The sequence below is a fragment of the Psammomys obesus genome, unplaced genomic scaffold (genome assembly GCF_907164565.1).
Source record: "Psammomys obesus unplaced genomic scaffold, mPsaObe1.curated_primary_1811, whole genome shotgun sequence".
NCBI classification, from domain to species: Eukaryota; Metazoa; Chordata; class Mammalia; order Rodentia; family Muridae; genus Psammomys; species Psammomys obesus.
In genome coordinates, this window is record NW_026592509.1 from 2305201 (window position 1) to 2330039 (window position 24839).

At 51.4% G+C, this 24839-nt stretch overlaps 3 protein-coding genes and 4 non-coding genes across 9 annotated transcripts; 1 reads left to right on the top strand and 6 right to left on the bottom strand.

The window, feature by feature from the left end:
• Nucleotides 1-7156: 7156 nt before the first annotated feature.
• Acp4 (acid phosphatase 4) lies at nt 7157-11168 on the top strand. The gene is made up of 11 exons (XM_055613651.1): nt 7157-7270; nt 7347-7451; nt 7529-7615; nt 8354-8500; nt 9023-9121; nt 9210-9305; nt 9949-10081; nt 10164-10246; nt 10585-10712; nt 10799-10977; nt 11056-11168. Exons 1-11 carry the CDS (start codon nt 7157-7159, stop codon nt 11166-11168), a joined length of 1284 nt encoding a protein of 427 aa, XP_055469626.1.
• Nucleotides 11169-12058: 890 nt separating this feature from the next.
• On the bottom strand, nt 12059-17647 carry LOC129681628 (Friend virus susceptibility protein 1-like). 3 transcript variants are annotated; one of them, XM_055613652.1, is made up of 5 exons: nt 17569-17647; nt 16154-16197; nt 14344-14379; nt 14041-14070; nt 12059-13752 (listed from the first exon to the last, which is right to left on the bottom strand). In XM_055613652.1, exon 5 carries the CDS (start codon nt 13691-13693, stop codon nt 12839-12841), a length of 855 nt encoding a protein of 284 aa, XP_055469627.1. In that variant the 5' UTR covers nt 13694-13752; nt 14041-14070; nt 14344-14379; nt 16154-16197; nt 17569-17647; the 3' UTR covers nt 12059-12838. The 3 variants fall into 3 exon arrangements, with proteins under 3 accessions (XP_055469627.1, XP_055469629.1, XP_055469628.1); XM_055613654.1 differs by lacking the exon at nt 17569-17647 and adding an exon at nt 17347-17495; XM_055613653.1 differs by lacking the exon at nt 17569-17647 and adding an exon at nt 16988-17262.
• LOC129681654 (small nucleolar RNA SNORD88) lies at nt 13822-13913 on the bottom strand. The gene has a single exon (XR_008720870.1). It is a non-coding gene; the product is annotated as a small nucleolar RNA SNORD88 (small nucleolar RNA).
• On the bottom strand, nt 14148-14237 carry LOC129681652 (small nucleolar RNA SNORD88). The gene has a single exon (XR_008720868.1). It is a non-coding gene; the product is annotated as a small nucleolar RNA SNORD88 (small nucleolar RNA).
• On the bottom strand, nt 14463-14552 carry LOC129681651 (small nucleolar RNA SNORD88). Its single transcript, XR_008720867.1, has one exon. It is a non-coding gene; the product is annotated as a small nucleolar RNA SNORD88 (small nucleolar RNA).
• Nucleotides 16263-16354, bottom strand: LOC129681653 (small nucleolar RNA SNORD88). Its single transcript, XR_008720869.1, has one exon. It is a non-coding gene; the product is annotated as a small nucleolar RNA SNORD88 (small nucleolar RNA).
• A 3104-nt stretch (nt 17648-20751) lies between the features above and the next one.
• LOC129681482 (uncharacterized) lies at nt 20752-24839 on the bottom strand. The gene is made up of 5 exons (XM_055613395.1): nt 24112-24839; nt 23490-23758; nt 22384-22530; nt 21091-21222; nt 20752-20819 (listed from the first exon to the last, which is right to left on the bottom strand). The coding sequence occupies exons 1-5, from the start codon at nt 24837-24839 to the stop codon at nt 20752-20754; spliced, it is 1344 nt and encodes a 447-aa protein (XP_055469370.1).

Here is a 24839-nt window from a genome sequence, read left to right on the forward strand (position 1 = left end):
ACACACACACACACACACACACACACACACACACACACACACACACACCCTAAATACATGTAATTTAAAAATAAAATATAATCAAGGGGTGATAGCTTACTCCTTTATCCCAGTAGGGAAAGACAGGCAGATCTCTGTGACTCTAAGGCCAGTCTAGTCTTACATAGTGAGTTCCAGCTAACTTGACTCAGAAACACATAAATTGATTAATATAATCTTTAAAGCGCATAGAGTAATTCTGGTACATAGCAAGCATTTATTTTTTAAAACAAGCATCGTGGCGAAAAAACAAAAGAGTCTCATCTTGGTCTGAGTAGAGGTCTCTGAAAGAATTTCCCAGGCAGCAGAGCTACCTCTGAGAAGCAGCGCTCAGCTTCCTCCCCGTAATGAGCAGCCTCAGAACCCCAACTGCCCATTCATAGCGCTCTGGGGAGCGGTCAGAGCAGAATCGATGCTCCACCCCACCCCAAGCCCAGGGCTGGGAGCTGACAAAGCTCATCCATCTCCACTGGCCTGCGGTTGAGAAAATGCCAAGCTGATAGCTCCCCAAGGACCCAGAAACCTCATAAGCGGTCAAGGCCTTGGGGGAAACAGGGATTGTGGAGGACGCAAAATGTTGACTTGGTTATGCGGTTGAAAACCGCTGGCAGCCAAGCCCACCTGGGGAGAAGAGAAGGGAGTGAGGTAGGAAGGATGCTTTCTGGAAGCCTTTGGGGAGGACTTGCGAAATAGAGGTTGCAAAGGGCACCTCAGCGCTCTGGAGTGTGTCTGGGCCACAACAGGTGGAAAGCCACGGGGTGTGGTTGCTCAACCATTTTTGAGTTACAAGGCTAAGGATATAGCAGAGAGGCCGGGCGGGCGGGGGGCGGTGAACAGGTAGGCGCAGGGTAGTCCCGGGTTGGAGAGAGGCCACTCTACTAACCGGAGGGGCGGGGTGGGGGGCGGGGAGGAGGAGGCTTGTTGGGAAGTGAGGAGGACAGAGCCCAGGCAGGAGGCTCAGTGTCCTTTGCAAATTCAAACCCTATGGCCAATTAGAATCTGGGAAGATGGTTCGACATCGCCACCATGCGGCTCTCTCTGATTTTGTAGCCAAGGAGTCACTGCATTTGAGGACAAAGGGTGCTGGTACCAGCTCTGGTCAATGGCGGTGGGGTTGCCAGTTTGACTCGGTCTCAAAGTGTTTGTAACCCACTAAAACTGCACCGGTCTGAGCAAAACAGATTCACAGATATGTTCGTGACCGGATATTTTAGTCCTTGCCCTGCAGACCCAGTGCATACCGTGTTCAGAAGCCACTGCCTTGGATACTGGGTCAAAATGAATTTGCATGGGCAGCTGTTGTCCCTCAGGGCATTCACTTGGAGAGGTTGGAGAAGGTGATTGAGCGTGCTGCTAACAGATCCCCTCTATTTGGTGTTCTAGATACTTCTGTAAGAAAGGGATTTGATAGCAGGTAATAACGGTTGAATAGGAGTTTGCTAAGACAAGAAAAAAGGCGGGGGAGGGGGAAGATATGTTAGCATCCCTTAAGATAACCTAGAAAGGAATTACATCCACCCGGTCCCTTCACACACAGTGGCAACATCTGCTCATACCTTTGATCTCCAGCAATCCTTAGTGTGGCCTTCTGTTAAACACATTTCCTCCTTTGCCTAGCAGGGATGCTCACAGATAAGTGACAAGCTATCTGGTATCAGGTGGAGAATCGGACCCCAGAAGTCTTCCTCTGTACTCTGGCACCCACAGCTGAAATGTCCTTCAGATCCCATGTGCCCCTAGAGACTCCTACTCATTCTTTAAAGCCCAGACCAGGTGCTCGATCCTCCAACTATAAAGCACAGGTCACCATCCTACCTCAGTTCCCAGCACTCCTCCCTCAGACCCAGAGGTTCAGACTCCAGCATTCCTCCCTCAGCACTGAATCCAAGCTCGACACTCCTCCCTCCGACCTAGGAGGTTCAGCCCAACCCTCCTCACTCAGACTCTGAGGTCCAGGGCCCAGCCTCCTCCCTCAGACCAAGGAGGTTCAGCCCAATCTTCCTCCCTCAGACTCTAGGTCCAGGGCCCAGCCTCCTCCCTCAAATCTAGGTACCAGGTTTCAACTTTTCTCCTTCCCACGGAGATCCATGGCTATGTGCAGTCCATGGACCTATGAGGAGAAGGGCTATTGTGTGTGTAGAGGGGTGCTTAGGGATCAGGGAGCCTTCGTCTGATGCTGTCACATTTATTAGATCTCAGAGGCCAGAGCAATGGTAGAGCAGGCGGAGGCCAGGCTGGTGGACTGGGAAATCATGCCTTTTCACTGCTGAGCCTAGAGCAGAGATAGAAGTATGATGGAGACACATGACAACTCAGTACAGAAAAAGCTACAAAGCCAAAGGAAGAGAAACATGAGACAGGCCCCTCCTCTACTGTCCTCCCCTCACCTTGTTGAAGAAGTAGATGGAGGCCAGGATGGTGAACACCGCCATGGCCAAGGTCACATTCTGAGGGAGGAAGTCAGGAGTCAGCTCTCTCTCCTCCCTTGCCTCTGCCCCTGCCCCAGCCCCAGCCCCTTCACCTGTCCTCACTTCCTGCAAGTTCATGGCCATGGCTCCTAGCCACACGGATGCTCGACTTCCCTCCTCCAGGCTTCTAAGTCGGACAGGAAAGGTCTCCAGAATGGGAGGGGGTTGTCGGGGAGACCAGAATGGTGGCCATGGCGACCAGGGAAGGGCATTTTGGGTAGAAGAGACATTCACACTGGGGATCAGAGAGAGGGGTATGTGGGTGTGGAATGTCACATGTGGCACCTAAACCCAGCATCAAGACCTTATGAGAGTACACAGTCTGGACCTGGATCTCCACACTGAGCTCTGTTTTCTCCCCTGGTGGTGCTGGGGAGCCATGGGGGAGTTGTGCGCAGGGAAGGAACAGATTGGCTCTGGTATCTTGAGGCAGGAGAGTGCCTGAGGTGTGGAGAATGGGTCCAACAGCGCAGGCGAAAGGTCACCCTTGTGTCTGCCAGATGCAAGGGTGGGAACGACAGTCAGGGTTAGGCTAGAATTTGGTCCCCGGTTTGTGAAGATGGCAGGATGTTCATGATAGTGTGAAGCACGAGGGCAGACAGCATCTGACTTCTGGACCACAAGGACAGCAAGTCACTTTGACTCTGAGCACCCAGGTTCCTAACTCTGTCCTCTATACTTTAGAATGAGAGCTAGAGGGGAGAGGGCAGCTAAACACGTGTGCGTGGAACTGCCTCCACCCCCACAGATTGCTGCCAGCTGTACAAGGGCTCTTCCATGGGAGAAGCCCAGCCCTTTGCAGTGATTCTCCAGGCTGGACACTGAGGGGGACAGACAGGGTGGGAAGCCTCCATGAGGAATGTCTGTGTGGGCTTGAATTCCAGTTCTGACACCTGCAGATGGAATAACCTCAGGTGAGTCACTTGAAGATGTCTGAGCCATTTTTTGGCTTGTAATATAAAAAAAACATGTGCCCTAGGAAAAGGGCTGGAGATAGCCCAGAAGGTAAGGTGCTCACCACTTAAGTTTGAGGTCCCGAGTTTGATTCCCTAGCACCCCTATAAAAGGCCAGGCAGGCATGGCACATGTGCCTACCACCTAGGCTCTTGGAGATGAAGACAGGAGGATCCCTAGGGCTTGCTGGCAAATCAGTAAACTCCGGGTTCAGTGAGAGTGATGAGAAGAGGTGGAAAACAATCACGAAAGTCATTTGACACTGGGCCCTGGCACTGACCTCCACACAGGGAAGAGAACTTATGTTTGTGGTGCAGATGTTCGTCCAGGCCAGGGTGGGAATTTGGCTGAAGAGGCTCACAGAACTCCTGAGCATTCTCCAGACTCACAAGTTATGTAAGCAGCAGGTGGCCGCTGCCTTGGAGGTGCACAGAAGGCTTCAGCGACACATCTGTCTTCCTTGCACTATCCATCTGTGGGGCCCTGCTGCCACAGCTGCCTTTGAGCCACAATCCTGCGAGTGATCCTAGTAAACTAACGGGTTCACCAGGCTGGGCTCCGAAGGAGTAATTTCTTGGGTCCACTGCTGCTTTCTGTCTGGATTGGAGTTCAAAGTCACCTTGAGCTACATAGTGCATAGAGAGTTCAAGTGCAGCCTGAGACACACAAGACCCTGTTAAAAAGTGAATAAGCCAATAAATAAAATAAAAATTAAGGGCTGTCAAGATGGTTCAGTGAGTATCCTGTTGACAAGCCTAACTGAGCGAGTTCATTTCCGAGAACCCACATGGCAGAACAGAACTGACAAGTTGTCCTCTGACCTCCACGTAAGACAGGACAAGTGTTATACACTGTAATGAAGAGAAAGAATAAACACGTATACACAAAGAGAGAGGCAGAGGACACCAGATTATAAAACCCAGTGGTGATGTGACATGGAAGGAAGGTTGGCTTTGACATGGCTGGCTTTGAAAATGGAATTGTGGAATATAGATCCAAGAGCTGGAAAAGGCAGGGGGGAAGGTTCTCCTTCATAGCTGGTAGTGAGAGCGTGGCCTGAGGACACCTTGATTTCCTGCCAGTCATACAAACTGTGGACCTGGGTCCTTCAGGAAAGCTTGGGGGTCCCAGGTCCTCTGCTGTTGCTTGGTTGGCGGTCAGCACAGGGAATGAGCACCCTGGGAGGCAGAGGATGCTGCTCTCTCTGTGGATAGAATGGATAGAATTTGGTCACCATTCCATGTTGTTCTGTGGTTTTGTGTCACCTATAGCTGCCTCATGTATTGCTTTGGGATTAACAAATTTTTCCCCTGAGACAGTCTCACACTATGTAGCTCTGGCTGTCCTGGAACTCACTACATAGACCAGGCTGGTCTTGAACTCACAGAGATGTACCTATTCTCTGCCTCCTGAGTGCTGGGATTAAAGGTATGCCTGGCTGGGATTAACAGAATTTTTGGAGCCATGGTAGGTAGTACATGCCTGTTATCTGAGCACTTGGGAAGCTGAAGCTGGGGTGTTGGGAGTTCTAGCCAGCCCGGGTTACAGAGTGAGTTCGAGGCTAGCCTGGGCAATGTACTGCAATTCTTTCTACAACAGTTAAGAAGTGTGTGTTGTGTGTGTGTGTGTGTGGGGGGTTGCTAAAGATGGAGTGTACAGTACTCTCTCAGCATGTGTTCAAATACTAGTAGTCCTGAACAAGATCCAGCCTTTTGGCTGCTTTTCCTGAGGACCCCAGGTTCAGGTTCCAGTGGATTCAGCACCCTCTTCTGGCCTCCATGGATACTTCATACACATACATACAAACACATAAAATAAAAATAAATAAAATCATGGCCCAATGTAGTGATACACGCCTTCAATCCCAGCACCTGAGATGCAGGGGCAGGTAGATCTCTGTGAGTTTGAGGCCAGCCTGGTCTACGTAGTGAGTTCTAGGACAGCCAGAGCTACATGGTGAGATTTTATTTCAAACCACCACCTCAACAAACAAGTGAAGAAACAAACAAATTCTCAAAAATTAAGCAGCTAGACTTGGTCTAAGGTAAGCCATCCCACTTTGACCCGTAAAGCTCAGGAGATGTTCAGCTTGGGGGTGGGGAGGTGGCTCACCTGCATGCTTGTCCCACAAGCACGACAGACTGAGTTCAGCTCCCCAACACCCATGTGAAAAATCTTGGCATGGTAGCTTTTAACTGTAATCCCAGAGCTTGTGAGGTTGAGACAGGGGGCTTCCTGGAGCTTGGTCTAGCCCTGATCACCAAGCTTGGTGATCATTTGTGGGAGACAGACCATTTGTGGGAGAGAGCAGGGCACAGTAACACTCCTGTAAGCCCAGCATTCTGGGAGGCAGAGGCAAGTGGAGTTCTGTTAGCGTGAGGCCAGCCTGGTCTACAAAGTGAGTCCAGGACAGCCAAGGCTACACAGAGAAACCCTGTCTCAAAAAACAACAAAAATAACCAAACAATGACAACAAAACACCTGACATCTGGCCTCCACACATGACCATCAACACACCTGCACATACATGAACCACACACACATAAATTGCTAAATTTTAGGGTCATTTGTCATGTGGTCATCTGTACAGCTTACCAGTTCCTCAGTGCTTAATGCACTTTGAACTCATCTGTTCTGTGAGATGAAGGCATACAGAGGTACAGTAAGTTGCCTACCGTCACACAGCTTGTAATGGTGAGAGCCTTGAGCCTAGTCTGTCCGACTTCTGGCCTGGGTATTTTGCTTACAGAGTACTGTTGGTTTTCATCAAGTGTATGTGGTGTCGGAAGAAAGTGGGCTCTTCACGTTAGTCCAAAAGGACCTCAGAGAATCCTGCCATTTTAGGAAGAACAGGAAACATGGGAAGTTTGGAGTGGGGGGAGCGCCTTGTGCTTGCCACTTCCTAGACGTTTCCTCAGGCACATCAGTGGGCCTGACATGCCTTAGTTTCTCTGTCAGCACAGTGTGGGACACATAGGCTGGGCGATTGGGGAAAACAGGCATGGAGCTAGAGTGAGATCAGAGATATGTCCAAACCCTGAGAATCTCAAACTTGAGATGAAAATGTCATCCAGAGACCAGCAGGAGTAGGACCACTCCCTCCCTGCTTCCGTGCATGCTCTGGCGCATATAGCCTGGTGACTCCCAACCCCAGGCACAGTAGCCTGGCACCTACCTAGATGCAATCAGTTTATCACCAGCACCCCAGCCCCAACCAATGATATGCAGCCATCCTGGAATCCCTTCCCACTCCCCAAGGTTTATACAGTCCTAGTCCACTCAAATCAACAAGCATAAGCTGTTCAACTGAGTATCGTCTAAGAGCTGCTGTTTCATCGGGATAGTTCTGAGCTAGGAGAGCTGTAATGCTAAAATCTCCAGAGCAGCTCCCCTCCCCACCAACTGGACCAGGAGCCTGCAGAACCCACCATTCTGGACTCTGCTTCATTCTTCCAGGCTCGGTGTGCCCTGGCACCGGACACCCTGAGGGATGGAGAAGAGTGTGAAACCGCAGCAGAGCAGGGATGCCAGTTGCCAAATGCATACCTCCTGGGGGGTCTGTAATCCCAGGCCTTCCCAGTGCTGGGGAGCATGCTGGGGCCTGCGCTGCTTGCAGGGGGCTGAGTCGGAGGCTAATGAGCAGGTAAGGCCACAGCACAGACGGAGGCTGAGCTCAGCGTCTGTTCTCTGTGGAAATGGCTGAGCCCGGGTCTCAGGGCCATACCGCTGGACCCTTGCTGCTGCTGCTGCTGCTGTTGCTGCTGCCACCCCAAGCCCTGCCAGAGGGGCCCCTGCTATTTGTGGCTCTGGTGCGAAGCCCTCCAACCCCCTGACCTGGGCTCTACCTTCCAGACCAGCCCTGACCTGGTTCTCCAACATCCCCAGGTGTTCCGACATGGCGACCGGGCCCCACTGGCCTCTTACCCCACAGATCCACACAAGGAAGCTGCCTCCACCTTGTGGCCTCGAGGCCTGGGCCAGCTGACCAAGGTGAGGAGGGAAAGGGGTTAAGGAAGAGGGCTAGGGGACAGGCAATGAGGATCGGCTGACACTGCCTTTGTTCCTAGGAGGGGATCCGCCAGCAGCTGGAGCTAGGCAGATTTCTGAGAAGGCGTTACAAGGCCTTTCTGAGCCCCGAGTACCGGCGTGAAGAGGTACTTTGTTGACCTTTGACCCCAGAGGCCCCTTTGGTCTTTGATCTCCATCTACTTGACCTGCATCCCATGGGCTTCTGAGTCAGTAAGGAATCCACACTGACCCATGACCGTCTCTCAAATATGACAGTTTGCCCTGACCTCAACCTTTGTCTTGCTTCTCAATCATGCCATCCTGACCTTCTGACCTTTGAACCTGATTCCATCTTTGATTCTTGCTTTAGCCTCCTGATGTTTCTTGGGAAGGACTACACATGCTTGGCAAGCCCTCCTTCACTGAGCAACACCCGCCAGTTACAACCTCCATCTCTATCTTCAATTTTGACCTCCCTTTTCTGTCTTCTGACATCCTTTGTCCAAGTCCTCCTGGCTTCTGACCCAACTCCTCTGAGGACTGTGTACTGAATTTTAGCTCCATGTAATTCACCAAGTTCCCACCTTCTACATCTTGACCTCTGACCTCCAATCCCCTTGATCTAACCTTCCTTTAACTCTCAAGATCTCAGCAGACATTTACAGCCCAACACATCACCCAGCTCTGACCTCTGACCCTCAATCCCAATTTCCAAAGTTGAAAACCAGACACTTGAATTTGAGTTTTGACCCTCAGTGCTTGACCTTTGATTCCTTTTTCTTATCTTTAACCTAACCTACCCCAAACTAAGTCTGATGCTTTTGATTTGGGACACTGCTGACCCTTGGCCTGTCCACCCCCTCTGCTGCCCTCATCTACCCCAGGTGTATATCCGCAGCACAGACTTTGACCGGACACTGGAGAGTGCACAGGCCAACCTGGCTGGGCTGTTCCCTGAGGCTGCCCCTGGAAGTCCTGAGGCTGACTGGAAGCCCATTCCAGTGCACACAGTGCCTGTGTCTGAGGACAAGGTCAGGGGGCTGGATCTGGTGGGAGACAGAAGAATATTGAGTTCAAGTTCATTCTGAGTTCATAGTGAGCCTTTCTCAAAATGAAAAGTGTAACAAGGGGACCGGGGGTAGAGCCCCCAGTGGGGAAGGGCTGGGAGTGTGGCTCAGTGATAAAACACCTGCCTAGAATGACCCAGTAAGGAACTAGAGTATGGTTTAGAGGTCGAGGAATTGCATAGATTATCCAAAGTCCTGGGTTCCATAACCAGCACCACACATATACAAAAAAGGATGGAAACAAAGCCTAATACTGAGCTGGAGAGGGGTAGAAGCAGCTCCCAGAAATGTGGATCCATTTCTGGGAGCCCAGAACAGCGGACTGTCCCTAGAGGAGCTGTCCAGAGTGGGCAAGCTGCCACCTGTCCAGCACAGCTGCATACAGGGGAAACTGGGGGAGAGGCAAGGGCCAGAGGTTCTGGCCCCATGGGCAACTGTGAGCCCCCAGACTTGCTGCTGTCTTCCCTGAGCCTTGCTTTCTCCCAGTTGCTGAGGTTCCCCATGCGCAGCTGTCCTCGGTACCATGAGTTACTGCGGGAGTCCACAGAGGCAGCTGACTACCAGGAGGCCCTGGAAGGCTGGACGGTGAGTGCTGGGGTGGGTTGGTGGGGCTGAGTGCCAAGCGATGATTGGGGTTAGTCCAGGATTCACCCAGTCCTGCATCTCCATCCAGGACTTCCTGACCCGCCTGGGCAACTTCACTGGACTGTCCCTGGTTGGAGAGCCACTCCGCAGAGCATGGAAAGTTCTGGATACCCTGATCTGCCAGGTGAGACCTCCCTTCCCCTTCTCCCTCACAGCTGGGGATTTCAAATTTGCACTTGGCCCGTGTATCAGGGTAGGCGATTTAGTCCTGCATACCTGGTCTCCCATCTGCATGGTGAGAGCAGTGACAGGCGGGTAGGATGGTGGCGTAGAATAGATACCCCTTTCCTGGCACCATCTTACTGGATCTTTCTAGAATCCCAAAAGTCAGATTCCGAGTCATCTCTGGCCCCAAAGGGCTTGGTGAGGACCCTGGTCTGGTACTGGCTCTGGCCCATACAGCAGTGAGCTGAGCTTTAAGGGGTCTGAATGAGGGCCAGGGTTGGCTGTCAGCGAAGTGCTGCGTACAAGCATGATTAGGGGACAGCACTTACATGAAAAGGCTGGATGCAGCAGCTCACACCTAAATCCTGGTGCTGAGGAGACCTTGACAGGAGGGTCCCCGGGGTGTAGTGGCCAGCCAGGCGGGTCTAGATGGCGAGTTCCAGGCCACTGAGACTCTCAAACTGGGTGGGCCAGGCTTGAGGAACATCTGTAGGTAACCTAACCTGTGTACATACATGGCACACACGCACACACAAGTCAAATGGGTGGGGTGGTGGCTGGAGATTCCCTCTCCAGGCCCTTTCTCCTCCTCCTCTCTCCAGCGTGCCCATGGTCTGACCCTTCCATCCTGGGCCTCCCCAGATGTGCTGAGGACTCTGTCACAGATTTCAGCTCTGGATATCAGGGCACATGTGGGCCCACCCCGAGCAGCAGAAAAGGCCCAGCTGACTGGGGGTAAGGCGTGGGGTCCGCGGGGTGAGGAAACTGTTCTTCAGGTGGGGAAGGGGCTTCTAAACACTCTGCTCCTATCCTTCAGGGATTCTGCTAGACGCCATCCTCAGCAATTTCTCACGGGCCCAGCGCCTGGGGCTACCCCTCAAAATGGTCATGTATTCAGCTGTGAGTCCTTGGGAAGGGCAGGCATTGCTACATGGTGACAGAGGTGGTGGGAAGACCAGAGTCCCCACGTGCTCTGTCCAATGCCTGTCATCCTTATCTCCTACAGTATTTGAGACTGCATCACTAGAAACACAGTAAAGACAGGGAAGGGGGTCAGAGGAGGAACGCTTTAGTACCCCTCCAAGGACTGTTGAATGAAACTGGCTGGCCACAATTTGCACGTCTGGACAATCATAGAATGCCTATGGTGTGGATGGGAATGGCGTAGGGTTATTTCTAAGGAGGGGGTCATCTGGGGTCCTGATTCAGCCCCTACCCACCGCTGGAATTCTCTGCAGCATGACAGCACCCTGCTGGCCCTCCAGGGGGCCCTGGGCCTCTACGATGGGAACACCCCACCTTATGCTGCCTGCATGGCCTTTGAATTCCGGGGGAGCTCCAGGGACCCTGAGGAGGAAGATGGAGAGTGAGGATGGGTGATGGCTTGGCATTGGGTGGGATGGGCTCTTAAGAGGGGACAATGAGCGATGCTGTTGTCCTCTCCACCTCCAGGAATGTCACCATCTCTCTCATCTACCGAAATGACACCTCCCGCCCACCCCTGCCGCTCAGGGTCCCTGGGTGCCCAGCTCCCTGTCCACTTGGGCGCTTCCAGCAGCTGACTGCTCCAGCCCGGCCTCCAGCTCATGGGGCCCCCTGCCATGGTTCCTATGAGCCTGCCAGCCCCCCAGGTGACAGTCCTCTGCGCAGGGGTGGGAGTGGGGCATTCCCAAGGCCTGGGATTCACAACCCCCATATTCTTCCTGCAGCCACGGTGCCCCTGCTGGCCGGAGCTGTGGCTGTGCTGGCTGTGCTGAGCCTGGGGCTTGGCCTATTGGCCTGGAGGCCCAGCTGCCTGCGGGCCCTGGGAGGGGCCGTGTGAGGGAGGGGGAACAGATAGACACAAAAGCACCCCCTGAGCTGACACTGGATCCCAACACGTGTGCTCACCTGCTGCTCTGGCTTGTCACTTACTGTGCTCGCGCGTGTGGGGATGAAGGCTGGGAGGGTCCCAGGCATTGTGCTTGCTTGGACACTCACCTACACTCAGGTGCTATACATACAGGTGACAGGGCCCACAATTAGCATGTGTGCAGGTGGGAACCTGTAGCTGGAGAACACTCAGGACTGGTTTACCTCCTACTGATGGCCAAACAGGGATAGGGGCTCTCCCAGAGTGGTTAAGTAACCAGTATCTTCTGGAAGCTCCATGCTCACCACCATCCTAAGCCCTCCCTGAAGTGGGAAGTTCTTAAAGGACCTGGTGATGAGTCTATACGCAGGGCCCTCCAGGAACCCACCCTCCTACAGAGCAACCACCATGTATGTCATTGGCATCACCCGGAGCCCCACACCCATTGCCTTGTGCATACATCACTCCCTGGAGGCCTCAGTTGACACGGGGAAAGCCAGAGGGTGTTCCCTGTCTTGAGAGGTGGCTAGTTTACCACCTGGGGGAGGCACATCAAGATCTAAGTTCCCGAGGGAGGTAAGGAGCATACCTTGGAATCCTAGGACAGCCTGAACTAGAGGGCCTGGTTTATAAGAAACAACCCCAAACGAAAACCAGGCTACGAGGGGTAGGGGCTAAGGCCAGCTGGTGGCTATGACTGGCTCCCACCAGCCCACCTTTCCTCACCAGGCCGCTGGAGTATCCTCTGGAAACAGGCCAGAGGTGGGCAAGTACGCCTGTGCCTCACCTGCCCTGGACCCAGCTCATCACTCCGATCCTACCCACGACGGGACCAAGTCAAACAGCACACCCCAAAGAGGGCAATGAATCAGCCATTTAATAGGAACTCACAAAGGCAGAAGCTCCAGGGCTGCCCACCTCGCCCCTCCACTAAACCCAGATCTACACTGGCCAGGGGCCATGTGTGCAGCCAGGAAAACCAGTCCCAGCTGGAAGGTGCTTCAAAAGGGAAGGGCATGGTTAAAAGAAAACAGGGACAGGGTCCCCAAAGAAAAGTTTTTACAAAAGGGGGCTTTCTTCTCCCCAAAACCAAAATGTCACATAAGCTCAAAATAAAATATAAAGTAAAAATGCTGCATTAGAAAAGTTTACAATGTTAAGCCTTTACAATAGGGAGACTGTCCCTAAGTGTCAAACATCCCGTAAAAGTCCATGGAAATGGGGCCTATACCTAAAATACTATGTAAGTGTTGCATTGAAAAAGTAAAAAATTCAAGATGGCCTGTATGTAGTGCTTTGGGGCCCGAATGGAGGCAGAGGGGTGGGGACCCCGATGTGGCCACCCACCTCAGCACGGCCTTATGCTCCAATTCAAGGGGTTACACTCCAGGGCCATAAGCACCCTAGACTCACAGCAAATGGCCACATGTGGCTCATTTCCCACATGGACTGTGGCTGGGGACATGCACACTCCTCTTTGGGGCCACGGAACTTGGCACTAAGTACTGGAGGGATGGGGAGGTGGGGAAGGTGCTTGCCAAACTGTTTCCTAGTAGCCTAGGTTGCCGGCAGCCTCTGTGCAATTCACCTTCCCACCTTCAATCCTGGGGTGCAAGTGTCCTCTTGAAGTCAGTCCAGGACTAGTCATGACGCACTGGTGGCTCTTCTCCACAGGCCTGGTCGGAGTAAGGGGGTGGTGGAGGCTGCTCCTCAGCTAGCCCATAATTGGGGTGGCCACGACTGCGCTTGGCTTCTTTGATGTACAGTTCCAGAAGCACCTTGGTGGGCTGCCTGTCCACCTGCTCCCGGGGCACACCGTGGCTGAGAAGCCAGCCTAGGAGGTCCTTTCGAGTTGGGTTAGGCCCCAGCATGAGCTTGGTGCGGCCTGGATGGCTCTGGCGCCACAGCAGGCCCACATCAGCAATGGTCTGGATTTCCATCACAGCCTCTAATACTGTCATGCCACGCACCAGCAGGCTAACCAACGAGAGCCGTAACTCAGAGGGTGCCGCTGTGAGCAGGCGCCGCTGCAGCCCCTGAGTAAAGGCCACATCCTCTGGGGCCAGGTCCACAGGCCCCTCTGGGTCAAGGTAGATCCACTCAATCATGCCCAGTTCACGCACCAGCTGGATTCCTTCCTCCATGGTAGTCCAAGGCCTGAAGGGCAGTTCAGTGGCCTCAAAATGCAGGGAGGACTCCCAGCGCTGGCGCCAGGCCTGCAGCAGCCAGCTCAGCAGTGTCTGGCAGCCAGCCCCTCGCAGGGCCTTGCAACGGTAGTTAAAGATGGCATCATGGGTGAGGTCACCCAGCAGACCCAGCTCTCCAGAATTTAGGGACAGGGCAGAGCCTCCCTGGTCATATACCCGCAGGATCCAGGTGACCATGAGCTCATTGGGATTCTGCTTGAAACGTCGTGAGATAGCCAACAGCTCCGTGTACGTGTAGTAGCGGTCCCCCCGGCCTATCTGGGTGGGCACCAGCACTCTTTCTGCCATGGCCCTGATAGGCTCAAGGCAAGACAGAAAGAGGGCTAGAAGCAATGGTGCTGCAGAGGCTGCAAAAAGACACAGATGCTGGTAGGTGACAAATGACCACACTCCCACTCAGCATCCCCCTAGAATGGAAACCCCTCAGATCCCTGGATGTCAAAGGTCCCAGGGAGCGCAGCATGTCATCAGGGTGGTCAGAGCCCAGTGCTGAACATCATGGGGGTTCCCAAGAGTGACACGACAGAGTATCTCATAGCGACCTGGTCTAGCTTCTTCACCCATGCTTGTCTGAAGTCAGTTCATGTGATTGGTGGTAAGAACCCCCCACCTCAGAATAACCCCTTTGCTCTTACCGGAGAGAAGTGGGTTGTCTGCAGGACCACCTGCAGGCAGGGAGGAGAGGGGAAAGAGACTGGTGAGACTCATGAAGACAACTTCTCCATCCACTCCCTTGTAGTCAGGACCCCTCAGACCCACAGGTGTCAAAGGTCCTGGGGAGCTCCACATCCTCAGGGTGATCAGAGCCCAGTGCTGGACATCATAGGGGTCCCCCAGCATAGACACTAATAGGATCTCTTACAGCACAGGGTCATAGTGCTTAAAAAGCACTGAGCTGTCTGTGCTAGCACCCTACCTCAGGAAGCCCTTCTACTTACCTGGAGGGAAGCCTGGCTATCTGAAGAACCGCCTGTCTGTTGGCAGAAGGGAGAGGGGAAAGAGGCCAGTGAGACTATTAAGACTCATAAAGACTTCTCCACCACTGCCTTTGTAGCCAGGGCCCCTCAGACCCCAGGGTGTCAAAGGTACCTGGGGGCACCATGTCCTCAGGATGGTCAGAGCCCAGTGCTGGACATCACAGGGGTCCTGGTAATATTCATGCCCTCCCTTAATTAGTTCCTAGGGCCACTTGAAGTCCCAAGGGGGACAGTGTAGCCCATTGCTCAGAAATCCAGGCAAAAATATGGCTGACACTTGGTTTTGGAGAACTCAGTCCCCTTGCGGGTCTGCTGCACTTCCCCCTTTACTTGCTTGTGACAGTCTATGTGGCTAAAGTTGGCCTTCACACTCTCAACATGCCTCTACCTCCCAAGGTAAAGGCGTACAGACGTATATAGACAGACCCCATCTTACTCACTCAGTCACTCACTCACAGAGGCTGGTCCTGGTCTCATGGCCACAGGCCTGTTTAGATTTCCCAGGATATAGTGAACATCCTAAATGGCTTATGCCCTTGCAGGCCTGTTTCTCCCTAAACCAACTTTTTAACCCACACGGGCTTGAGACCAACATTACTGTTCCACACTGCATTGCAACTTAGGAGAAATGACAACTTTGCCAGAGCATTCTGGGCCACAGAACTGATACCTGCCTAGGACCCTGGTGGAATTTGGTGAACTCATATTCCCCCCAATACTGTCCTCTTCTTCACCCAAGTCTTGCTATGTAGCTCATGCTGGCCTTGAACTCAGTCATCCTATTCTACCATGATCACACAAGTGTTCACAATTATTTAGCAACCATAAGCTTCAATTTTGTGCAGAATTGAGTGTCCAAAGATGTAGCCACATAAGAATGAAAAATTCAGGCCCAGCAACACTCACCCCATTTCAGGTGCTTATAAGGCCCGTATAACCAGTGGTCGTAGGGCAGACAACAGGCACATTTCTGTCTTGCCTGTTTCATTCTGACTGAGTGGAACATGGACACAGGCTACAGGTCTTCCTATCCAGCTACCAGAAGTCTCCCTTTTTTTTTTTTTTTCAGTCCTCACATCTTTGTCCAGTCTAGAGACTTCAGTGCCATGCAGGACACTTTGTTATTAGCCCACGCCCAGTATGGTTGGATGGAAAACAATGCAGCTATTGTTCTCCCTGTTCCCAACATCCAAGAAACAAGGAGAAAATCTCCTAGAACTGAGACTTGTTCTTTTTCAGGTAACACACATTGCTGCTTTCTGGTAAGTCTTGTTATTTTAATAATGGCTCCCATGTAAATTCAAGGTTCTTTTTTAAAAGTTACCATTTTTATGTACAAATTAACTTGCTAGGACCTAAGGAATTCTTAAAGGGTCATTGTACACAGTCCACAAATCCAGTGGGTAGGTGATAATGCTGAGAGCCATTCTCTCTACTGAGTTTGAAAATTAGGTCCTTTCTGTACTTTACCCCTAAAAGGCAGAATTACTGCCACTCTTATGTAACAGTACAGAGGATTTAGGCACCTGCCCTTGATGCGTGTGCTCCAGTCAGCACCAGGTTTAAGTGAGCTGGCTTACTGACTCATATGGAGTTATGAACAATGGGTCTGGAATCTTTTACCAACCAGCTGACTGATTCCATTAAGTGAGAATTTTAATATGTAACACCCTATAATTGCTGGTTCACTAAATTCCAAATTATAGAAAGTCACCTAAGAGGAAGGCACACTATTTTGAGCGTGGGTAGATCGAAAAGTAAAGGTTCTCACCACATTAGGATGTTGATGGATGGCTTCTTGGCTTCAAGATACACCTGTAATATAAGACTTGATGAGGGTTTTTGTGGGTACAGGCCACAGGTGCACAACATCAAATTTAGAGCTCCTCAGACCTCCAGGTGTCAAAGGTCCTGAAGGGGCACTGTGTCCTCAAGGATGTTCGGAGCCCAGTGCTAAACATCATGGGAGCCTCATGCAATGACAAGGCTACTTGCCTTCAGAAATGGTGCCCAAACCAAGACAATATAAAGACTGGTACACACGAAATCCACCACATGCTCCAACTACTCAGTGTCACAGATCTATTGATTCCCTATGGACTCACAACATGATGCTCTTGTCTGCTAGTAACCTCGAAAAACAAAACCTAGGAGGGTACAAATCCCTCCGAAGAACATGATGGGAGGAAACTGGTGGCTGTTTTAGGAAGGAAATAAACCAAACCCCAATAAGATATAAGTGATATAAACAAGTCCAAGAAATCTTACTCAGAGATTTGAACTGTCCTGAGAAAGGCATCTGGGAGATGACTTAGCAATGAACACAAAGAGAACAGCACGATACCAGGAAGACAAAGTCTAATCAAGTGTGATAATGACACTGGCCAGTAGGCAGAAAATGGGCTGTTTCAGAGGCCAGTGTGTGGTTAAAATATTTTGGGTGAAATATGTAATTTACTTTCAAAATTCGAGTAGCTGGGATGACATGTTTGTACCGTTAGGCTCAACAACAAAACCATTAGGTATTCAGGTATCCTGTAGCCCCTGTCTTAGTGTCCTTGCAGGTGAACAAAGGCCTGACTTCCCTGGCCCTGTCTACTCCTACCTGCCGCTCCGAAGCAATCCAGTCCTCCACGTGCACTCACTTCCGCCTCGGTAACTCCGTATCTTGTATCTGCCCCTACACCCCATCCTCCTCCAGCCCTCATGTGTTCTAGGTTGCACAAAAATGTCAAAATCCCACACGGGGGAGGGGCAGTGGTAGAGATTTCCTACGGAGAGAACCTGCAGGTAGCACGGGGCCGTCACTGGGAGGCAAAATTCTGTCACGCACACACCCCTCCCTGTCACCTAAAATCGGGTAAGATGGCGGACAAGACCCGCGACGTGAGCAGCAGAAATGGCGTAGCTCGACCAAGGCACAGACAAAGGAAAGCCCGTCCCGGCATCCCAAGCTCCACACACCTGGCGGAAGGCATCGTCCCGAAAGTGCCCGCATCCGCCCCTTCAGAGGACACCCCGGTTCCAACCCGAGGGCGCCCGCGGCCCCAAGCAGCACTTCTTGCGCCCGTCCACGCGACAGGCACACCCGCAACGAGACCACGGACGTCGCGGGACACGCGCTTCCCAGGGGGCAAAGAAGTACCACACATCGGAAGGCGCCAAGGGACCCTCGACAAGACTCACCGGGGCCGACCTCGCCTCACACTCGCTCTCCGCAAGAGCGCGGCAGGGCCGCGTGGCTCATTTTATAGCGCGCGCCGCCTGTCCGTCCCGCCCGCCGCGTCCGCAGGGCCCCACCTCCAGCGTCCCTTAGGTTCCGCCCCGAGGCTGCCTACAGTCGCGCCTGAGCCGGGCATCCCGCTCTGACGGTGGCAGAAAGAATAAACGTCTGTTGCCGCCAGGATAGTCCTGATCAGATGTTGTCTGCGAAGAGGACGAAAAGACTGCTGGCCGTACCCGAACGGTACTTCAGTCACTCTCGTCAGGCAGTTCTGAGGCAGCTCCCAAGGAGGGGCGAGACGAGGAAGGCCCTCTGGCGGTAGGCGGGGCCAGAACCAGAAGTCCGCGGACTGGGCAGCACGGCAGGGGAGCAAGATCCCGAGGCAGAGGCCGCCGTACGGTTAAAGGCCCCCCCCCCCCCCCAGCACAGCAGGGGTCGCAGCCGCAGCGCGGGAGGCTGGACCAGTGCAGACTAACAGACTTATAGCAAAGCACGGGCCTGGTGTAACTAGAAGCGGATCTGTTCTGTGATGGGCAGGGCCCAAGAAGGGATGCTAGGGCAGAAAGGCGAGGATTCCCTATGCCCGAGGGACGGGAGTCCGGATTCATGGGTCTGAGGGAGGGGGTCTAACACTGGACCTCTGGGTCTGATGAGGAGGCAGGGGTCTGGACCCCTAGGTCTTAGGGAGAAGGGTTAGGGTCTATCTGTGTAGACAAGGCTGGCTTGAACTCAGAGATCTTCCTGTCTGCCTCTATGCTTGGTTTCCATTACCACATCGATGGTTAATATGGTCAACTTGATAGAATCTGGAATCACCTAGGAAATGAGCTTTTGGCACACCCTGTGGCGATCATCTAGGTTAGGTTGGCTTCTGGCCGTGCCTGTGCACAGATTGTCCTGGTTAGGTTAACTGACCTGGGAAGGCCCACCCACGATGGGGGACCGTGGACTGTATAGATAGAGAAAGTTAAGCACAAGTGTTCGTGCTCCTCTGCTTCCTGACTGTAGATGGCAAAGTGACCAGCGGCCTCCTCAAGCCCTCCTGCCCCCATGGGTTGTACTTTGAACCTTTCTCCTTATGTTACTCTTTATCAGGGGGTTTATCATAGCAACGGAAAAATAGCCAAGACACCTCCTTTCTTTTTCCCCAATAGCATGGATCCCTTCACTGCTCATCTGTTTCCTTATGGTCTCATATTTTGCATCGCTCTGCACAGGACTTGGATGGTGTTCATTTGATCACTTCTGGATCTAGTAGAAGGCATATAGTTGTAGTGCATCTTTATTTTAAAATGGACACATTTGTTTGTGGGTGTGGCTCAGTTTAGAGTGGCTGGCCAGCATGTAGGTAGTGCTGGGTTCACCCCAGCATTAGGAAAAACAGGCCTGGTTGTGCCCACTTGTTATGCCAGCCAGAGATTCAGAACTTAGGCTGCATCTTGGCTACACAGTAGGTTTCAGACTATCCTGGAATACATGAGAAAACATCTAATTTTTTCTTTGGAAAAAAGATCAGAGAGAGTGCTGAAACTGGAGTTTTGGGTGGTTTGAGCTGCCCTGTGAGTTTTAGGAATCAAGCCCAGGTTCTCTGCAAAACAAAGTGCCCTTAACAACTGAGTCATCTGTCCAATCCATTGTGATGTTTTTTGTTCTTTGATAACTCAATTGTTCAGTTTTTATTATTTACTATTTATTTATTTATTAGTCAGGGTTTCTCTGTGTAGTCCTGGTTATCCTGGACTTGCTTTTTAGATCCGGCTGGCCTTGAGCTTACAGAGATCCTCCTGCATCTGCCTCCCAAGTGCTGGCTTTAAAGGCTGTGCCACCACTGTCCAGCCCAGTTCTTTTTTTTTTTCAAATTTATTTTTGTTTTCATTTGTGAGAGTGTGTGCATTGGGGGTATATGTGTATGTGTGGGCGCAGTGCCTGCAGAGGCCAGAAGACCCTACAACTGGAGTTATAGGCAGTTGAGAGCCACCCAACATGGGTGCTGGGAATTAAACTCAGTCTTCTGGGAAAGCAAGCAAGTACTCTTAACTACTATCCTATCTCTCCAGCCCCCTGATGATGCCCTTCTGGGATGTGAACTTTGTAGATAATATTATGTGGTGATGTCAAAAGGTTGGATCTGTGTGGTAGATCATTGCCTCTACAAACAAGGAAACTTGAGTCCCAAGTGGGTCAACCTTGCTGAGTCACAGAGCTAGTAAGTGACAGAGTCTCTAGAGCCCTGTGCAGGAAGTGATGGGAGATTTTTACCTGGGTTTCAGCCCTTCCCCCATTCAGCAGACTATTGAGCAGGCTTGTGTTGAGGGCCTTTGGGAAGAAGGGAAGGGTGTGTGTGTGGGTAGGGTAGGGGAGGTACTGCAGGAAAGGATGGGAGATGAATTGAAGATGTGAGCAGATTTTTTTTTTTTTTTTTCAAAAAAGGTGAGTTACTGATTATAAAACTAAAGGTTGTAGCTGAGGAACAGTGACTCACACTCAGGAGGCAAAGGTGAGCCCATCTCTGAGTTCCAGGCCAACCTGAGCAACATAGTGAGACCATGTCTCAAACACAAAAACAAAGAAAAAACAACAGAAATAAAAAGAAGTAAAAGTTGAAGTCAAGACATAGAGTTAGTCAACAACAGCTTAATGATGTTCACCAAGCATCAGGCATCATGTGGCCAGGAGGGGGTGGCATGCACCTTGAATCCCAGCACTCTGCAGTCAGAAGCAGGAGGATCTCTGTGAGTTCAGTGCCAGCCTGGTTTATAGAGGGAATTCTAGAACAGCCAAGGCTACACAGAGAAACCCTATCTCAAAACACCCCCCCCAAATCCCACAAAGTGAAAAACAAAACAAAGTAAACCCACCATGTTTATGCCAAGGACCCTCACTCTATCTCTGTGGGCCTTTGATGTTTTACCTGAGTCCTTTTTCTGTCCCTCTACTTAAGACACAAAGATGGACAAGGTGAAGGTAGGAGACAATGGAAGAAATATGGTAGTTCCGCAAAGTATTTTCAATATACAGAGCCAGGTAAAGAAATATGGGCAGAAGATATTTTTCTTTAAAATATAAGTTAGTACTCTGGGTTGATGGGGAGTCAGAAGCTATAGAACTCATGGTGGAGAGCATGCTTCTCAGTTCACTGTCATGTCCTAAGACCACATGGCTTGGAGTCTCAGGATGGACCAGAAGTTCATGTAGTTCAGGTAGGAGAAGAGACCTGAGAGAAAGAAGGCAGAGAACACACCAGAGGTCAGTAGGCTACCCTTCGTTGAGTATCTCACACTCTCCTACTCTAGCCCTACACCATCCCTACACCCCAAATCAACTCAAACCTCATGTCCCCAAGCCATCCCAAGCCTGCAAGAACCCCCAGCCCCAGCTCCAAGCCCAGTCCTGCCCTCCCTGGCACTGTGTGCAACCCAACCCCAGCTCCTAAATCCCCACAGCGCCATGTGCACCACTGAGGCCACACGGGAGCCCAGCCAGACCAGTCATGGAGAATAAGAAGACATTGATCCAGGCCAAGTAGAAACTGCTCCCCAGCGTGTAGGTCATGCCTTCCTGTAGGAACTTTCGTGCTTGCATCAGGTAGAACAGGACCCCTAGAATGATGCTGGTCCCTGTGTGGCATATATCAGGTATAAGCCTCCCACAGGCTTAGTCACATGGCTGAGGCTTTCTTTCAACTCCCTGTGCAGCTGAGGATGACCTTGAACTCTTCCTGCCTCAGACATGTATCACCATACTTAGCTGTGCAGTTTGGGGATGGAACCCAGGGCTTCATGCACTCTAGGCAAGTGCTCTACCAACTGAGCTGCATCCCCAGCTCTCGTTTCTCCTCTTCCTGTACTTCTTCCCTCTGTTTCTCTCTCACTTTCTTTTCTTCCATGTTCCCTCCCTCCTTCACTTCCTACCTTCCTTTTGGGTGTTGCCATTTTGAGGTCAGAGCTTGCTTTATAGCTGGAAGCTAGCATTGGACTCATTCTGTAGTTGGGGCTGATCTTGGACTTGCTAATAACTTGTAGCCTCCCAGCTGGTAGGATTGGAAGCACATGCCACATTACCTCCCAGTGTCTTTGATCTCCAGACCCTAAACCTCCACTCATGGCCCCCTTCCAGTACCCTGGAAGTACCATTGGAAGGTTTTGGAACTCAAAAACTCATAAACCTGCCACTGCTCCTTACCTCAGAGCAGTCTCATGTTTCTGAGCCTCAGCATTCTCATCTCTACAGTGGGTATAACCACCAACCCATCTTTGAGGACCATTATGAGGGTGTGTGGTGATTGGTATGTAGTCTGGTAAACCTCAAAGACTGTGACAGATTCTCATTATTGGCACCTTAATGTTGGGATTATGGAGCCACACAGAAATAATTCAGTCATTTTCAGTAATTTGAATAGACAGGGATTGCAGATAATTTGTGAAAAGGGGGAAAAACTTTTTCAGAGTGGGCTATATTTTTGAGTTATTGAAAACAACATAAGAAGTGTTTTCTGTTCAGTTAAATGAATAGAATTATCTGACTGAAACTTTGGGATGAATTTCACGGGGAACTTTACGGCTGGTAGGTTGGAGTGTGGACTGAGAAGGAGGTGAGGTTAGGAGGGTAGGGTTGGATTGGGACTGAGGGTGAGATGGGAGTTAGAGATGAGGATAGCTGAAGATTTGTAAGGAGGTAGGCATGGGGCTGACGGTGAAGATGAGGCTGGGCTGGGCTGGGTAGAGTGCGGATGGAGCTGGCCTTTGTGATGGGCACCCATGGGAAGCATCATAACATGCCTGTCGTGAGGCTGCAGATGAAGAGAGAGAAGTCCATCAAGGGCAGGTTGGTGCCGGGGAAGAATATAGTGCTGATGAGACCCATGCACACACAGAAGCTCGTGATGCCGGAGACAAGGAGGCAGGCCCAAGCCAGGTCCAGCAAGTCTAGGAAAAGAGAGTCAAGAGCACCAGGCCTGTGCTGAGGAGATGGCTCAGCAGTTAGCTGTGCTTGCTGTTCTCCTGGAGGACCTCAGTTCAATTCCTGCACCCACACTTATAAGGTGGCTTATAATCACCTGTAACTCTAGTTTCAGAATGTGATGGCTTCTTCTGGCCTCTGTGATCACTTTCACTAATGTACATGCCCACACATAGACACATAAATAAAAATTTTAAAATAGATGGTCATGGTGGTGCATGCCTCTAATCTCAGCTCTTGGGAAACAGAAGAAAACAGATCGCTGTGGGTTTGAGGCCAGCTTGGTCTACATATTGAGAACATGTCTTCAATAAATAAATCTTTAAAAAATAAGGCAGAAAGTTGGGGAAGTATCTGAGGAGATGGCTCAGCATCTGGCCTCCACAGGAGCACACATACAAGCACAAACAGAGCGCACACATGCACACACACACACAACTAGAGGCCAGAGGAGGGCATCAAATTACCTGCAAATGGAGTTACAGGTGGTTGTAACCTACCCAGGATTGAATTAAGAACCAGGACAATGAAACCTTTGCTTTGCTGCTACTGAGGCTGATTTGCTGAAGGTAAAACAAACCCTTTCCTCCCCAGGTTGCTTTTGGCCATAGTGTTTTATCACAGGAAATGAAACCCCCACTAAGATGGTTCCTGAGGAAAGACACCTGAAGTTGTCTTCTGGCCTCCGCATGCACACAGGTGCACCCTCATCTGCACACACAAGCCAACACTGAGCTCTAAAAGCATGGGCAGTGGATGCATCAGATCTGGCCTGGGAGATACACTTTTTGGCCAGTGACATCAGGTTCTCGGAGACATTGTGTGGGTATCAAAGAGCAGCCTAAGGGGAGAACTATTTTTGAAGTTCTTGGGGACAAAAAGGAGACCTGATTCCCTGGAGGGGTGAGGGCAGGGCCAAACTTACAAGCATTCTTATCGTATTCATTCATGCAGGAGATGTCAGGGCAGCGCATGAAAAAGATGGTATCAATGGGGATGGTCTTGGGGCCAGTGGGGTCCCCTGGGGCCACTAGAGGCACTTGGAAGTGGATCCAGGGCTGCCACAAGGCAATGGAGGTGAGCATCACCATGCCGGCCACAGTCAGCACCAGGCTAAGGTACCTGCTGATCTTCTTGGCTTCGAGCAACAGCCTCCAGCCCATGGGAAACAGTGACCAGCGTCTGCGCTGAAGGCTGTGACAGATCATGTGACCAGCATCAGCAGGAAGTCTATCCACCCTGCCCAACCACCCCAAAACCCTTCTTCAGATCTCAGTCTGAGAAGCCAGGCATAGTGGCATACGCCTTTAATCTCAGCACAGAAGACAGAGGCAGGAGGATCTCTTTGTTCAAGGCCAGCCTGCTCTATTTAGAGACACCATATCTCAACAGAACCAAACACCAGAATACATCCGCCTTGCACTTGCCCAAATCCCTGATGTTTTCACCTAGGCACCCCTCTAACTGCTGCTCCAACTCCAGTTTCAAATACAGTTGTAGAACTCCAGGCCTGAACGTGGCTCCCTCTGCATTCCACCTCCACTCACCTGCTAAGGGTTATTTCAGTAGAAGTGCTTGGCAGCTTGTGTCTGCTGCTTAGACTACTCGGATTGGACAGAGAGTCATGTGAAAGCTCCTTCAGACTCTCCGTAGACTCCCAGATAAAGGACTCAAAGCTTCTGATGCTGGCCTCTGGGCTGTAGGTTAGGGACGTGGGGACATCCACACTGGGTCGGGTTCGTTTTCTGTTGAGATTTTGTGAATGGATCAGAGAAGGATGGCTCTCAGTGTCGGTTTGGAAGTTCTGGATTACTGACTGGACACTGCACAGTGTATGAGAGCTTAGGACGTCGAGTCTGCGAGGACAGTAAAAGGAAGTGGACGCTCTGGAGCTGAGCCAGCGATTGTAGGCAACAGATTGTATGTCTTGTGTATTGGACTGGATACTTTGAGAAAAGCTCTCAGGAGTACTGATCCTTCTTGGGAGAATGATGGGTGAGGAAGAAATCTGGGTGCTGAACTTGTGAGGAAGAAACATAGACGCTGGTGGTTCTTGGATGCTGACCCTTCGGATCATAGGTGTGAATACTGACGGTTCTTGGATGCTGCGTCCCCGAGTGTGGATAATGGGCACAGGTGCTTGAATGTCGACTTGGTGACCTTGGGTGGCATCTGGGAGGCTCGAAGTCACTTTCATAGAGTCTTGAGTTTCATTTTGTAAGCTGTGGGGAGCTGCTGTCTCCTTGCTCTGGAGACCAGAGGAGTTCTGGTCCAT